General features: G+C 37.1%; 1 protein-coding gene across 4 annotated transcripts in view; it reads right to left on the bottom strand.

Moving 5' to 3' along the window:
• The window catches only part of diaph3 (diaphanous-related formin 3), a 391,776-nt gene that overhangs the window by 342,778 nt on the left and 34,989 nt on the right, over positions 1–14,009 (bottom strand). For all 4 annotated transcript variants that reach the window (XM_073876167.1, XM_073876164.1, XM_073876165.1 and 1 more), the window contains one exon: positions 7,604–7,708. In XM_073876167.1, the coding sequence (XP_073732268.1) occupies positions 7,604–7,708 (105 nt within the window). The remainder of the gene's footprint in view (positions 1–7,603; positions 7,709–14,009) is intronic.

The following is a 14,009-nucleotide window of genomic DNA, read 5'->3' as shown; positions in this document are numbered from 1 at the left end:
TCGATTGACAGCGCTAATTAAAACCCAATAATTAATTCGATCAACAGCTTTGTAATTTTACATTCAAAGAGGACACAACACAGAAATTGAGAGGTTAGTTTTAAGCAAACTTTGTAATAACCAACCAAAGCACTATTTTTACAAGGCTGATGGTGACATAAGAATTTATGTAATCCTGTTAATCATAACCTTCAGTTTTTCTAAAATATCTAACACCCACATAAACCATAAATCATAAATAAGAAAGCACGAATGCTGATGGTTCTGGTAGCTCAATTGGTAAAGCACTGCATTAGCAACGCAGAAGTCATGGGTTCAATCTCCAGGGAATACAAACTAAATGCACTGCAAGTATTTTTTTAATAAAAGCCTCTGCCAAATGCATAAATGTAAATGTAATGATGATGATGAAAAACGAGAACGCCTTTTACACCAGGGAAGAGTATTGGTATTAGAGTGTCTTAAGTGAACCTGTACAGTATGTGTATAGTTTGTCTTCATTCATTAATTATTAGAACATGATGAGTCAACATCCTCCATTAGCTCGCACTGACACTGTGTCCTCGCATTCACCATTTCCATATTCATAGCTAATAACCTTCTTCACTACACACAAGCAGCAAAACAATATGCTGAACACTCACTGTTTAATGATCAAAGGTTTAGCTATTTTACACAGCACCTATTCAGCTCTATTCAGTATTAAAATGCCAGGGATTTCCTGTTTACCTACTCTTTTACTATCAATTAATGAGCACTACACAAAGACTAATGACAATGCATCAATTCCCAAAAGCTTTGAGTACGGCCATCTATTTAAGATACATCAAATGGTAATTATACCCCAAATCTCTGCTGGCTATGACAAGGTGAATGTTTTAAAAGGTGAATGTTGTTAACATAGAGAGGGAACTGTGCCTATGCCAGAATCTATAGTTTCAATTACCAGGCAAGACGAAGTAGCAGAGCCAACAGGAAAGGCTTCAGTGAGAGGCAATTATTCGTCAAGAACATGGACAGGGGGTAAACAACCAGGCCTGAATGTCAAAAGACAAGAGATGGAGAGAGATGAGGGAAGGCAGGGACAGGACAAAGAATGAGAAAGAGAGAGAAAGAGATAGAGAGAGAGAACCTAGATCAAGTCAGCATAACTGTGGGTTAAACCAGCCACGTTTGAGGCGTCAAATTCGCGTCTAGTTTGCCCCTTGAACATTTTGAGTTTACGCACTTCATTTACACATGAAAGTCGCGCGTTAAATTCCAGTCATCAAGACATTCAACCAAAAATTTGCATCATGGGAGGGGCTTCTGCGACTTCTTACTTCCTGTAATCACGTCACTACTAGAGCAAGCTCCTGATTGGTTAACGCGGCGCATTTTTAGCCAAAGTTCAAATTGTTCAACTCATGCGTTTCCCGCGGCAACGCTCAATTCGCGCCATTCACGCAAACTAGATGCGTGAATGAGGCAGAATCGCGTCTACCTCCAGACACGCATCAAGACATCTTCACATTGACTTAACATTGAAATCACTCGTGGTCGACGCCTCTACCGCGGATGGTGTAAACGCAGCATAAGAAGAGGGTTATTTGATTATGAAAAACCCATCACTGCCTGTTTTGTCACATTTAATTTTTTAAGGGGTCTGCGATAAACATTGCATAATGCAACAACTTTGCTCTCATAAACTAAAACACTTTAATGTAAAACTTTAAATTATAAAAAATTTAACTAGTGGATTAAATGGATTTTTTGAGTTTACTAGTGCTTTTGTTTTTCAAAGTGGTGTCTTTACTACTTCAGTGCTCTCAGTATTGCTGAAAAGAGTATCACTCTTTAGGGAATGCAAGCATGGATGTCTTCCTATTAATATTTAATAGCATTACTTATCAAAAGCCTTGACTTCTGTAAAACACCTTTATTGCCTTCAAACGGTTTTAGCCTTTTATTTCAAATCAACATAAAGCAGCATCATTTGGATTTGTTTGATGGAAGAAGAATGTTGGGTCGTCTACTTCAAGGCCATTTTCTGATGCAATAGGCTTTATGCCCAGCTGCACTACTTCCTGAACTTCAGCCAGCTCCTTGTTTCCTGTCTGCCATTATTGGACAAACTGATTAATCCAGGTGTGTCAGATTATTGTTGTTGTGACTACTGAGGTCAGGCACACCTGGATTATTCAGTTTGTTTGTGACTACTGAGGTCAGGCACACCTGGATTAATCAGTTTGTCCAATAATGGCAGACAGGAAACAAGGAGCTGGCTGAAGTTCAGGAAGTAGTGCAGCTGGGCATAAAGCCTATTCAATAGATTCTAAAACACTGGAAGTTACTGCCCAATGTCTATGAGTTTTAGCACTCTAAAAGCAGAGACTAAAGCTGATTGGAGAAAACCACAAGTCTCGGACAGCCACTCCTGATAGCAAATACAATCCAAATTGAATCATCCTGAAATCTCCAAGCACTCCAAAATAATTAAATTCTCAGTGGAAAGAGAGGAATGGCATTATAATTAAACTCGCTTGTTTTTGTTTCACTCCCATCGTTTGCAGGCCCTGTAAACTAATGCACGGCTAACCGTCAAGAGGATTAGATCGAGGAATTAATTCCTGCTAAAAATGCATTTTTATCCACCTTGTCTAAATCCTGCATGTAGAGTTTCCACCTCTGTGAAGCCATGTCGTGCAGTGGAAGAACTAGAGGATTTGTTGAACACACAATTCTAAGACTAGTACGCTTGTCATTCTGTCACCAACACATAGGGACTTAAAAACAGACAAACAATACCCTAAAAGGCATGGCTTAGAATTTAGAAATCAATCTAATGCTGATCAACCTGCATGTTTACGTGAGGCTGCTTTGAGTAACCTAACTATAGTATTTAATGCACACCTGATGCAATTTTTCTGTTCCCAACGCTGTACTAGTATACTCAAATCAATTTATCAAACAGACAGTATTTAACATACAAGTTGAATTAGGTTTAATTTCAGCGAATGAATTAACCTATCAATGTTAACGCAAAAGGGCAGACAAAAGCCAGTTTAACACATGAAACCCATTAAATTGACCTTTTCCAGTAAATGTTCCACATCTGCTATTCACAGATGCAACAGTCTTCTGTCTTTTATCTGTAACGTCTCCATTCACATATATGCTGATCATACATGTGATGTAATTTGCTGGATAACACCTTTAAACAATTTAATTCTCAAAATGTATAATAATTTATTCATATGCTCAGATAGAGGAAAGATTTAGTGTCTGTCTACTATTACACCATATGTTCCACAAATTTGATCGAAATGTTCAACTTCTGCATCACAGGGTTACAACTAAGGCTACGTTTACATGGAAACGATCTGAAAAGAAACCGAAAAACTGGCGTTGCGTTATCACTTTTTATTCCGCGTTTATACAAGCGTTTTGAGGGGGAAATCTGCGTGCATATGGTGACACAAAAGTGTGTAATATTTGATGTAGTATGAACTCCAGGCGGCTAGGTGGCAATGTGAAGCACTGACACACAACAACACCAAGTCCGTGTGCCTGCATACAACCTTCTTCCTGGTTCTCCCAGGTCTCGTCCAAAGCCTTCTGGTTTGCCTCCGACGAATTGGCGCCTTCTCTGATCAGTAATACTAGCTGTGAATAGGCTTGGGCGGTATCCAAATTTTGATACCATCAAACCGCCTCCCTATTTTACCCCGGTATACGGTATTACCGTGAATAATTATAAAATAAGGCTCAGACAGCGTCACCATAATGTTGGCTTGTGCCTAAACCCTTCAGAAACTGAATACCAAACACTAATACTGAAAAAAATAGCAAAATAACATGCACAACAATGTTAACAACTTTTATTAGCAACAACTAGCAGTTTATAAAAAAGTTAAATACAAAGGTCAAACAGAATTAACCAGTTGCTGGTTAAAAAGTGATCTCTTAATTAGGCTATTATAGACAGTGGACTAAACGCTACTACAGTTAGCCATCTCATTCCAATTTCCAGGATCTTTTTGTGTGAAGTGAACAAATCCCTCACACTCAATTTTTCATAACTCGCCTGTTTGTACTTATAAACCAATAAAAACATTTGGCGCAAGGTCAGGGCATTTGGGTTGTGGCGCGAGGTCACGGCGTTTGGTTTTGTACACTCACATTGCATCAAGCTAAAATGTTATCAAAGCAAGACTTGAAGAAAATTGCTCAACATTTAAACCTATTTGCTGCACATTCCACCATATTTTAATGAAATAAAGAAATTCATCCTTCTGTTAACTTATATTTCTGCATATTCCAGCATATAAAATAAAAATATTTTTTGTAAAATCCAGCAATAAAATAATTAAAACGAAAGTCTTTCCTGGTTGTATTCCAAATTATTAACATTTACGTCTTTTAACAGTAAAGTGCAGATTAAGTTTTGTTTTTGTAAATCATTAGACATTTTTTACCACTTAATTAGGTTTTGTTTTGTAGAAAGCCTTTCTTTAAAGTGAATTTCGTTTTGTATAAATTGTGTCTTAATTTTAATAAATGTTTCATCAACCAATTGCATGTATTTAATAAATAAAAAGCAAATATAGTAGAGAATATAATAACCGTGACATGGAGGCGCCGGCACGGCATTGTTCGCTTGCATTGCATTGTTAACTAGAACGCACGGATCTCACCATAAATGAATGAAACTCATACATTAGCATTAAATATCTTTGCTGCATTCTTTCTAAAACAGACAAGGGCTTTCTCGCGGCTCGCATCAGCAGAGCATTGCATCGTCCATGTTTCACTTAACAGAAGTTGACACTTGTCTTTTTGAAAAATAAAAAAGTAATTATAATTATACAAAAGAGTTTGTATAGACGTTATTAGAAGGCACAGAGTGAGTTAGACCTGCCTAGTTGGCGGTGCGTCTTTTATGCATTCTGAAGGTGCCTGTTTTATCCATCGTGTTGCAGTCTATTAGGCAACATTCCGCATAAGATGCTTAGATTTGGAAATGGATTACATCTACATTTCAGTGCTAACTGATAAGGTGATGATGATCATCATCTTTCTTTATTATTTTTAGCACTACCTCAAACTTAAGCGGCTTCTCTTCGAAGCTGTCATTTTCTTAAATAAGCCGCGGCAATGTTTCAAATGAGCTTTCTAATGAGACAAACGCCTTTATTTTCCACGCGATCACCTTACCCAAACCATTTTGAAACTAAGGAGTCATTTGTCCTCCGATTACAGCATACAAGCTCCGCGGCGACGCGTTTGCGGTAATGATGTTTCGGATGAGCCGGAGGCAGAGCAGCAGAGAGATGCGACAGAGTTGTGAAATTACAGGCGCGGCTCGAAATAGCTGTTATTTCAAACAGAGTAACATATTTTAAACTCTTTGGTTAATGGCTCGATGGTAGGTAAAGAAAAATTTTAGATTTCGCCATCCCTAATTTAATATTTAATCCTTGTCTGCTATATAAGTTCATTGTTTTTTTTTTAAATGCCGGTATGGCGGTATAGAAACTGATACCTTTGCTATTTTTAGATCCCGCGGTATACCATATTACCGTATTACCGCCCAAGCCTAGCTGTGAATATTTCGTACAACTGCTGAAAAGACTTGTATATTTATCAGAGCTGCTATGGCAACTTGAAGGTCCGACGTATGGAAATAATCAGACATGTTTGTTGGTATTTTCCTGAACTGGCGCATGCCTGTGACGTAAATGCGTACACGACGAGAGCCACGGTGAGCAGACTTTTGCGTTTTTACTCTTTAGACGAGAACGCGACGGTAGATCGTTTTTAAGATTTCCACTCTGAAGGGGGGTTTCACTTTTTTGCGTTTTTAAGCCCCCAAAACGCCTTCGCTGTGTAAACGAAAGGCACATCCGATAAAATCTTTTTACGTTTCCACCCTCGAGCGTTCTCGTGTAAACAGGCCCTTAGTGTGTGAGTATTAGCTGACGTTATCAGCAGATTTACTGACCAAATCCCATACACTCTTAAAGAGCACCTATGGTCCGATTCACGATTTTACATTTCCTTTGGTGTGCAAGTGTGTATTAGTACATGTTAACGATATGAAAAAGGTAACATTTTTCGATTAATCGTTGTTGTTGTTTTAAACGTGGTCGAGGAAAAATCGATTCTCAAAGGCCACAAATCGATTTTATTTTTTAAATAACCTGATCCTGTTTGATCAAGGTATGCGAATGTTTTGACTTTTTTTAGCATACACATTTTTCATCTTGCATCAAAATTTTATTGTATTTAACATATGTGCATGCATTTGAAAATTAGAGATGGGTTCTGTTTTAATGTACCCAAGTGTACCTAAAATAAAAAAGTGTAATATACAGGTTGGTGGCTCTTTATTTCTTTTTATTAATAACCCACTTGTAAATTTATGTTCACTGTTTTTTTTTTAAATAAATAAAGTATTTGTATTAAATCTATATTCATTGAGTTGAATCGAGAATCGGGTAAAAAAACAGTCAGAGAATCGGAATCAAATCAATCCGATAGATTATGAATCGAAATCGAATCGATCCGTAACATCTGAATCGATACCCAGCCCTATACGCAAACACATTGTACTATACTAAATACACAAAATAACATAATTTTTAGCAATGACATAGGTGCTCTTTAACCAAGCCAAGTTAGCAGGACACTGGGTTCTCTCGCCAGAAAGCCAATTCATTTTTCCCAAAGATTTTTTTGATTATCACAAAAAATAAGCTTTTGTTTTTTACAAAAGTTTATGACATTTACACGTTTTGTCCAACAAGTAAATTTTTCACGAATAAACACAACTTTTATGAATTTTAAAATTTACAAAAAAAAAATAGGCTTCCAAATTCATAAAAGTTGGCCTACAAAAGTACGTCATCCCTGCAGCACTCTATCTATGTGACTGAAAAAGCATCAAAACAAAACAGTTCCGTCACTATTACAAAGGATTGTATATATTAATATCTTTCTCTGTTTTTCAGCAGTATTTCTTCTCCCTGCTATATTTTCCCTTCCAAAGCTCCAGACTTTGCACAAATAAATGGTGAAGTACATGTGACATGATGTTAAATCACATCTTGCCATCTTTCACCATAGCAATATGAGTTAATAAGTATACGCGAGGAAGATCAACGCCTCCCTCTCACCTCAGGAGACGAGAACAAAAGATACAAACTAAAATGAAGGCAATCATCTCACATAAATACAGTCTTTAGCTTGTCAATGTCCTCATAAGAGAGGCCTGCAGTTATAGATATTTTTATCAGGGCAAACCCACAAGTACAATAACAGACACACACGCGCTCAGATCAGATATCCGACAACAACTGAACACGAGCACAGATACACACTAATATTGTCTGTCGTGGCTTTCATGCGTTTCTTAATACTTATTTAGATACCCATTCTAAAACGGGTTGTAGACTTTGAGTCATAGCTGGACTAAAAAATCTAAACTTAGATAAAACACTTCATAGAGGAGATGGTAGCATAAAGGAACACAATGGCAATGGTGCTCAGCAAATATATTTACTTGTGCTTTCAGATTTATGCACATGTTAGTGTATGCGGATGCTGTCACACTTTGACTTACGGTTTTCGCAGCTGTGATGATGTACTGAAGGACCATTTCCCTTTTTGTGCTCAAGTCTTTCTCCCGGAGTGGCGCTTTCTTCTCCTCATTAAGATTCATATCTTCCTGAAAACACAAACAACAAGGAGGAAAAAAGAAGCATGTTAAAAGATAAACCAAGTTTCTCAACACTAAACTCTATACTGTAACCTTTTGTATGAGAATCACGATCATTAATGATGAGACCTTAGACAGTGAGATTTTAGGGAATCATAAATTAGACTGATTTCTAGAGAAATTTGGGAAATACTTGAGAATGTTTTTTGTGATTCAATTTACGCAGCAGATAATATCAAAGTTCTTCTTAAGTTTAAGAATTCATATCCTGGACTGTAAAAATATGGATGTATTGTCCATGACATCACCCTTAGGTTTGTGAGGAGCTTTATTGAAGCCGATAGTTGGCGGATCTTGACTGTGCGTCACTGCGCATCACTTGCGAATAGCCGAAAATGGGTAAAGAGGGGGGATGATGTGGGTGAAGCGGAGGTGGCTGGTTGCTAAAACCATGCCAGCCTAGCTCGGTGGTAGTGACAGTTCACCCATCACTCAAGTTGCCACACCCTTAATTATGCAGAAATGTATGGCTTAATAAAATTGAAACAGATGAGTTACAAATAAATTCACCCACCTCACAGTTGTCATAAAGAGCAAAATTAGATATATATACCAAAATCTTTTTGGTCTGGGCTGTAAACATATTTATTTCTACTGTAAAGTCGGGCATTTTAACATGGGAATCGACTCCCTTTTGGAGCCAGCCTCTAGTGGCCAGTCGATGAATTGCAGTTTAAGTCACTTCTGCATTGGCTTCATCAGAGAGATCGGAAGGTTGCCCCTCGGTCCATATGGATCAACCATAGCCAACAAAAAAGAACTACTTAATGCATGCCAGTATCGAATGGCATCAAAGGTAAAAATGGCACAAAATAGACAGATTTTTAAAAGGTTTTTAAAAAGCCACACAGATCCAAAAACGAAAATTACCTGTATTGCAGTGTGTCATGTAGCTGTCCATCAATGTAAACAATGTGCAAAGTAGTTGAACCAAAAAGTGCACGATTAATAAACTTATTGGCTTCTAAAGTAGGGAGTCGACTCTGAATTGCTGAAACGAGTCGTCATATGGATTGAATCTCCTGCCTGACTTTATCTACATAACGCAAACACTTTGCATAATAATCTCTGCCTGCAGCCTTGCCCTGGAGAAACGAAAACTATGACCTGCCCACCGCTAGTTAGTGTGTAAACATCATATCACGCTGTGTTTTTAGTTTGTGTTTTTTTTACTACCAAAGGATGAAGATATGAAGAATCAGTGGTTCAAAATACTTTTTCAAGGAGAAAAGATACCCATATGGTTCAGTACCCACTTTATTTTGAACAACATGTGTCTCCTAACCACAACCTTTAAGTTACATACTTGCTTAAAGAGTGTAAAATGTTAGTGTCTGACGTCGTTTGTATTGCTTGGATTAGTGATGAATGATGTGTATTTAAACTCGTAATATACCGTCAGGGAGTCACGTTAGCAAGCGGCTAACGCATGTGCACTTGTGTTTACATTTTTGCTATGGTCCGGTTAGCTTACATACTTGCTTAAATGAGTGTAAAAATGTTAGTTTCTGTCGTCGTTTTTATTGCTTGGATTAATGACGAATGATGTGTATTGATGTCGATAATGCCTTCTCAGTAAATTATCAATACGTGTTGCACTATTGTTGGTCTGTGCCACTGATCTGTGGTCTGTGCGGAAACGGTGTCAGTTAACCAATAAGAGCAGAGTAGGCAACTGAAAGGTTGTTGAACGGTTTCAAACGAATCGTTTGGGGATCTCTGAGAAATGGGGTAATTTTAAATTTATATTTTGAGAAAATTACAGTGTTGATTGACCTTGCATGCATTTGTCCGAGACTTATAAACAGTGATAGGACGCTAAAAATGTGCAACTTACTGGCTCTTCAATAAATAAAAAATGGCATCTTTAAAACGGAATCTAAAAATCTCTTCTAGTTTCCCAAGAAATGAGTAAGTGCTTTGGATTTATGTATTTTATATAATACGGTATTTCATCACAGAAAACAATTAAATTATAATAATTAACGAAGCACAAGACAAGCTTGTCACATGATTGGCCATTATAAACATATTGTTTATGTGGACACATTAGTCAATTTGTCTTTATTTTCCACAAATGTTTTTAAAAACGACAATTAAACCCAAGACTGGCTAATTAACCCATAAATGATGTATTAAGAAGTCCTATGGACCATTTTCTAGATATTAAAAATGAACATGCAGTAAAACTGAAATGAGCATGTTAATAAACAAACTTGCTACAGCTTTAGGACAGATACTGGCAGATATATAAAACAGATATTTTTAGATATACATTAACTGAAACAACATGTCTAGTGCTAAAGGAAACCAACACAGGGCATTTGTCAAATTCAGTATCTCTGGCAGAGAAAACCAGAGTGCATTTATAGATAGTTTACAACTACAATCAACTGAAAGAGCAAAGTCGTCTCATGGCAAAACAAAGAACAATAAAATCAATACGAGAGAGAGGAAGAACGAGATATTGAGAGCGAGGTGAGAGAGAAAAACAATAATGACTGCAAACAATATTGAGTGTCCTCTGGTCGTATGTCCCCCTTTTTCCCACAACACTCTTGCTTGCTTGCTTTTCCCGAGATGATAGATCAGCATGCCCGTTTAACATTTCATTGATGGGCATGCGGTCGTGATGCAGTCTTTGCATGTCACAGAGAGAGAAGGACGCTGGGATAGATCCGGATAGGGCGCACAGCGGAAAGGCATCCATTACCACGGTTGGCCCTGTCACCTCTGCTGGCATGCTCATGTATCCAAACTCGTACTTGCCGTGACTAATGACTGCGTCTCTGCCCACGCTATCCCCACTCTCCCTTTCTACCCAGCAGTGGCTGCTCCTGTCACTCATATCCGAGCTTGGAGACGTTGCTCAACCACTAGCACCACCCCCACTATAAGAGGGGGCACCTACAGGGACCTCCATACGATAGCATGGAGGATTGTGGAAAGTTTTAAAGGAGAGTCTGATCAAACATGTTTGTGATAAATTGATAGTTGTTTTCATTTTGTACAGTAATTAAAGTGCAATTGAAGTTAACTTCGACTGCAGTAGCAGAACAGTGTGAATATCTAAGCCTAGACACAAATCAAAAGTTTTGAAGTTATTTCAGTTCAGAAAGTGATAAAAGTTTGAATCACTTGTAAACTTCTTGTATAGGCCAACAAAAAAGCACACGATCACTGCAGTAGACAACATGAAATCTTAAAGATACCAACTTAATAATTTTATAGTTTGATATATATATCATTTTTTTGTCAAATGCATCACATAAAAGTAATTCATGGCTGTAATGACTGGCACCAACTAGCACCAACACTACATTAACTTGGAAAAGCCAGTTGAGAAATGGTCCCCTGGTTCTGCCAAGGTTATTTTGTTCAGTACAACAACTTTTAGACTTTTGGTTTCATGCCACAGTTGTCTCTGGCTTGCCCATTGGGGGACTATTGGGATCTATTAAAACGGTATATAGGACCAATTCAATGACTTATACAACAAGCCTTGACGCAATGTTCAAACTGTGCAGACAGAAGAGAACTGGCCCATCTAACCAAGCCTGATGTAGCCAAAAATTCTCTGCTTGCGCATTATGGATTTTTTGTTCTGTAGTTGCCTTTAGTTTGCTCGCTGGGTGCTTACAGATAAAAATATGCTTGCATAGTTTCTTGTACTAAATTGTTTTCTGTAAAGCTTCTTTGAAACAATGCACATTGGGAAAAGCACTATAGAAATAAAACTGAAAAGGCCTGAAACGTTTTGCATTTAAACTGTCAAAAAATGTCAGTACACAAACAAATCCAATTATTGTCTTTGTAGTAGTCATTAATTTTAGCATTTCATTTTTCTGCATAAATGTTTTCCAACACATCCATCTTTTGAGTCCTTTGACTTATCCAAGATAACATGTCATGTTTTTGTTTTGCTTCTATTTAAATCAGAACAGAGACAGATTACTTCATTCAAAATAATTTTTCACAAAACAGGAGATTATGAAATGTCTGTTTTTTCTGTCACAAAATGTTACATTTCTTTAACGCAAAATTGCAAATAAACCTCTCATGATTATTGTGGTTGATAAAATAATAATTAGCAAGTTTATTAATCATACTCGTATAAATTTCATATATATATATGAAATATATTATAGGGCTGTGTCTCAGAACTTAGAGGGAGTGAGAAATGGCAGAACATTTAGAAACACCTGCAGCTTTCTAAGAGCTGCAGGTGTTCAGCTCTATTTTTTGTTATTTTTGATAAAAAACGAAAAAACTATTGCAATGTATCGCAACATGCAACGCATTGCATCGTGATACGTATCGTATCATGGCTCATGTATCGTGCTATGTATCGTATCGGGAGGCCCTTGCCAATACCCAGCCATATGTATGTATGTATGTGTATGTATGTATGTATATATATGTATATGTATATATGTGTGTGCGTGTGTATATTGACTTCCATAGTAGGAAAAACAAATACTATGGAAGTATTGTGATAAATGATGTTGAAGATATTTTTGATAAAAGTACAAAGTTGGCGGTTCCTATTTAATACCATAGGATTTGTTTTTCTAACTGTGGAATTCAATGGTTTCCACCAACTGTGTGCTTATCACAGACCTGCCATGAATACCCTCAGCCGAAGGGATAGAACACAGGTTTTTTACATACACACATTCACCAAAGTTTAGCAAATCTGCACAAACACTGTTAAATAGTAATATTCCAGTTAAATGGGGGGCTTAGTTCACCCACAAATGACATTCTGTCATCATTTACTCACCCTCATATTGTTTCTAACCTTCATGATTTTCTTTCTTGTGTGAAACACAAATTAAATTATTTTGAAAAAGGCAGTGGGGACCAGACACTAATTGGTTACCAACATTCTTCAAAATAATTTATTTTGTGTTCCACACAATTACGGTTGTGACGGTTGTCATAACCATCGCGGTGGTGAAGTGCAACCCACGGTGGTGAAATCCTGCGGTTGTGTGCACGCACAAAGTATGAAAAATAATAAGTACAATCTCGCCCAGCAAAATGTCTTGAAGTGCGTGTGAACGCAAACAGTCAGCCAACTCGGGGGAGAAACAATGAGGCAAGATATAATGAGTTTGGTTCCAAAACGCAATAAACGCCATAAAAAAAAAATGAGTTAGCACCAAAATCAGTATTGTATCTGGTCAGTATTAAAAAGTAAATTCTTAATTTTACGCAAAATCCGATATCCTCTGTGTTATTCTGTCATCTTTTCTCCCTTTTTCCCAATATGCAACAAACGCCAGTCCTCCTTCTCTGCAGAATGCAATAAATCCGCTCAACAAATCACAGCGCACCATTCCACGCATTGTAAACAACAATGGGGGCGCTAAGCACTTTGAATACACACAGAATCCTAATTTTCCTCATCTACTTTGTACTTCGTGATCAACAAAGAAAACAAAAACAAAATAATACTTTTGATGGCATTGATAAACCTGTGGTGGTTTTCTGTGGTGAAGAAGAAACGGAAGCCACTCGTTAAAAAATTAAACAACGACGTACCAAGGATGACAGCAGCAATGACAGTGTTATTAATATGACAAAGTTAGTGTTTTGATTAATGCCATTAATGTTTATTTTTTTATCAGTGTATACCACTAGTCAACTAAATGAATATAACATGGCAAAGATGAATGCACATTTATATATTGATCCAATAGATTATTAGCATTTTGAAAAAAGAATTATCGTTTTTTATAATAAATCTTTGAAAATCAAATTATGGATTTGAATTTTTAATGTTATTATAAACTAAGATGCTATGTGAAAGTTTGTAACAGAAAATAGTGTTTTCCATCTTGTCACTTTCTTGTTATAGAAAACACAGAAATTAGTCAAAATGGATTTATTGCGTTTTGGAACCAACACTAAAGAGTTTTTGCTCTTTGCTCCACCTACAGGTTAGAAGCAGAATTGTCCATTACCACTGTCGTAAATACTGCAGCATAGCTGGCTCTGATTTGATTGTAGGTCTGCCGTAAAGCAAGTTTTTGTAGTTTTCACTCAAACTACAGGACCGCGACCCGATGGTTGGAAACATCTTTAGTGCGGTTTTGGCCAATAGAGGGCTGCAAAGCGAATGTGAAAGTGCCGTTCACCCTGTTTCAAGTGGATGAATGACTGAAACTTTTTGGAAACGTTGTTTTAAGGTAAAAAAAACTTAGTCACTCAAGGCTGTAAAAAAGTCTGAATCTGGATTTTTGCA

Source organism: Misgurnus anguillicaudatus, chromosome 14 (assembly GCF_027580225.2).
Source record: "Misgurnus anguillicaudatus chromosome 14, ASM2758022v2, whole genome shotgun sequence".
Classification (NCBI taxonomy): Eukaryota; Metazoa; Chordata; class Actinopteri; order Cypriniformes; family Cobitidae; genus Misgurnus; species Misgurnus anguillicaudatus.
Note: the sequence above shows the minus strand (reverse complement) of the source record. Positions and strands in the feature narration are given on the sequence as shown.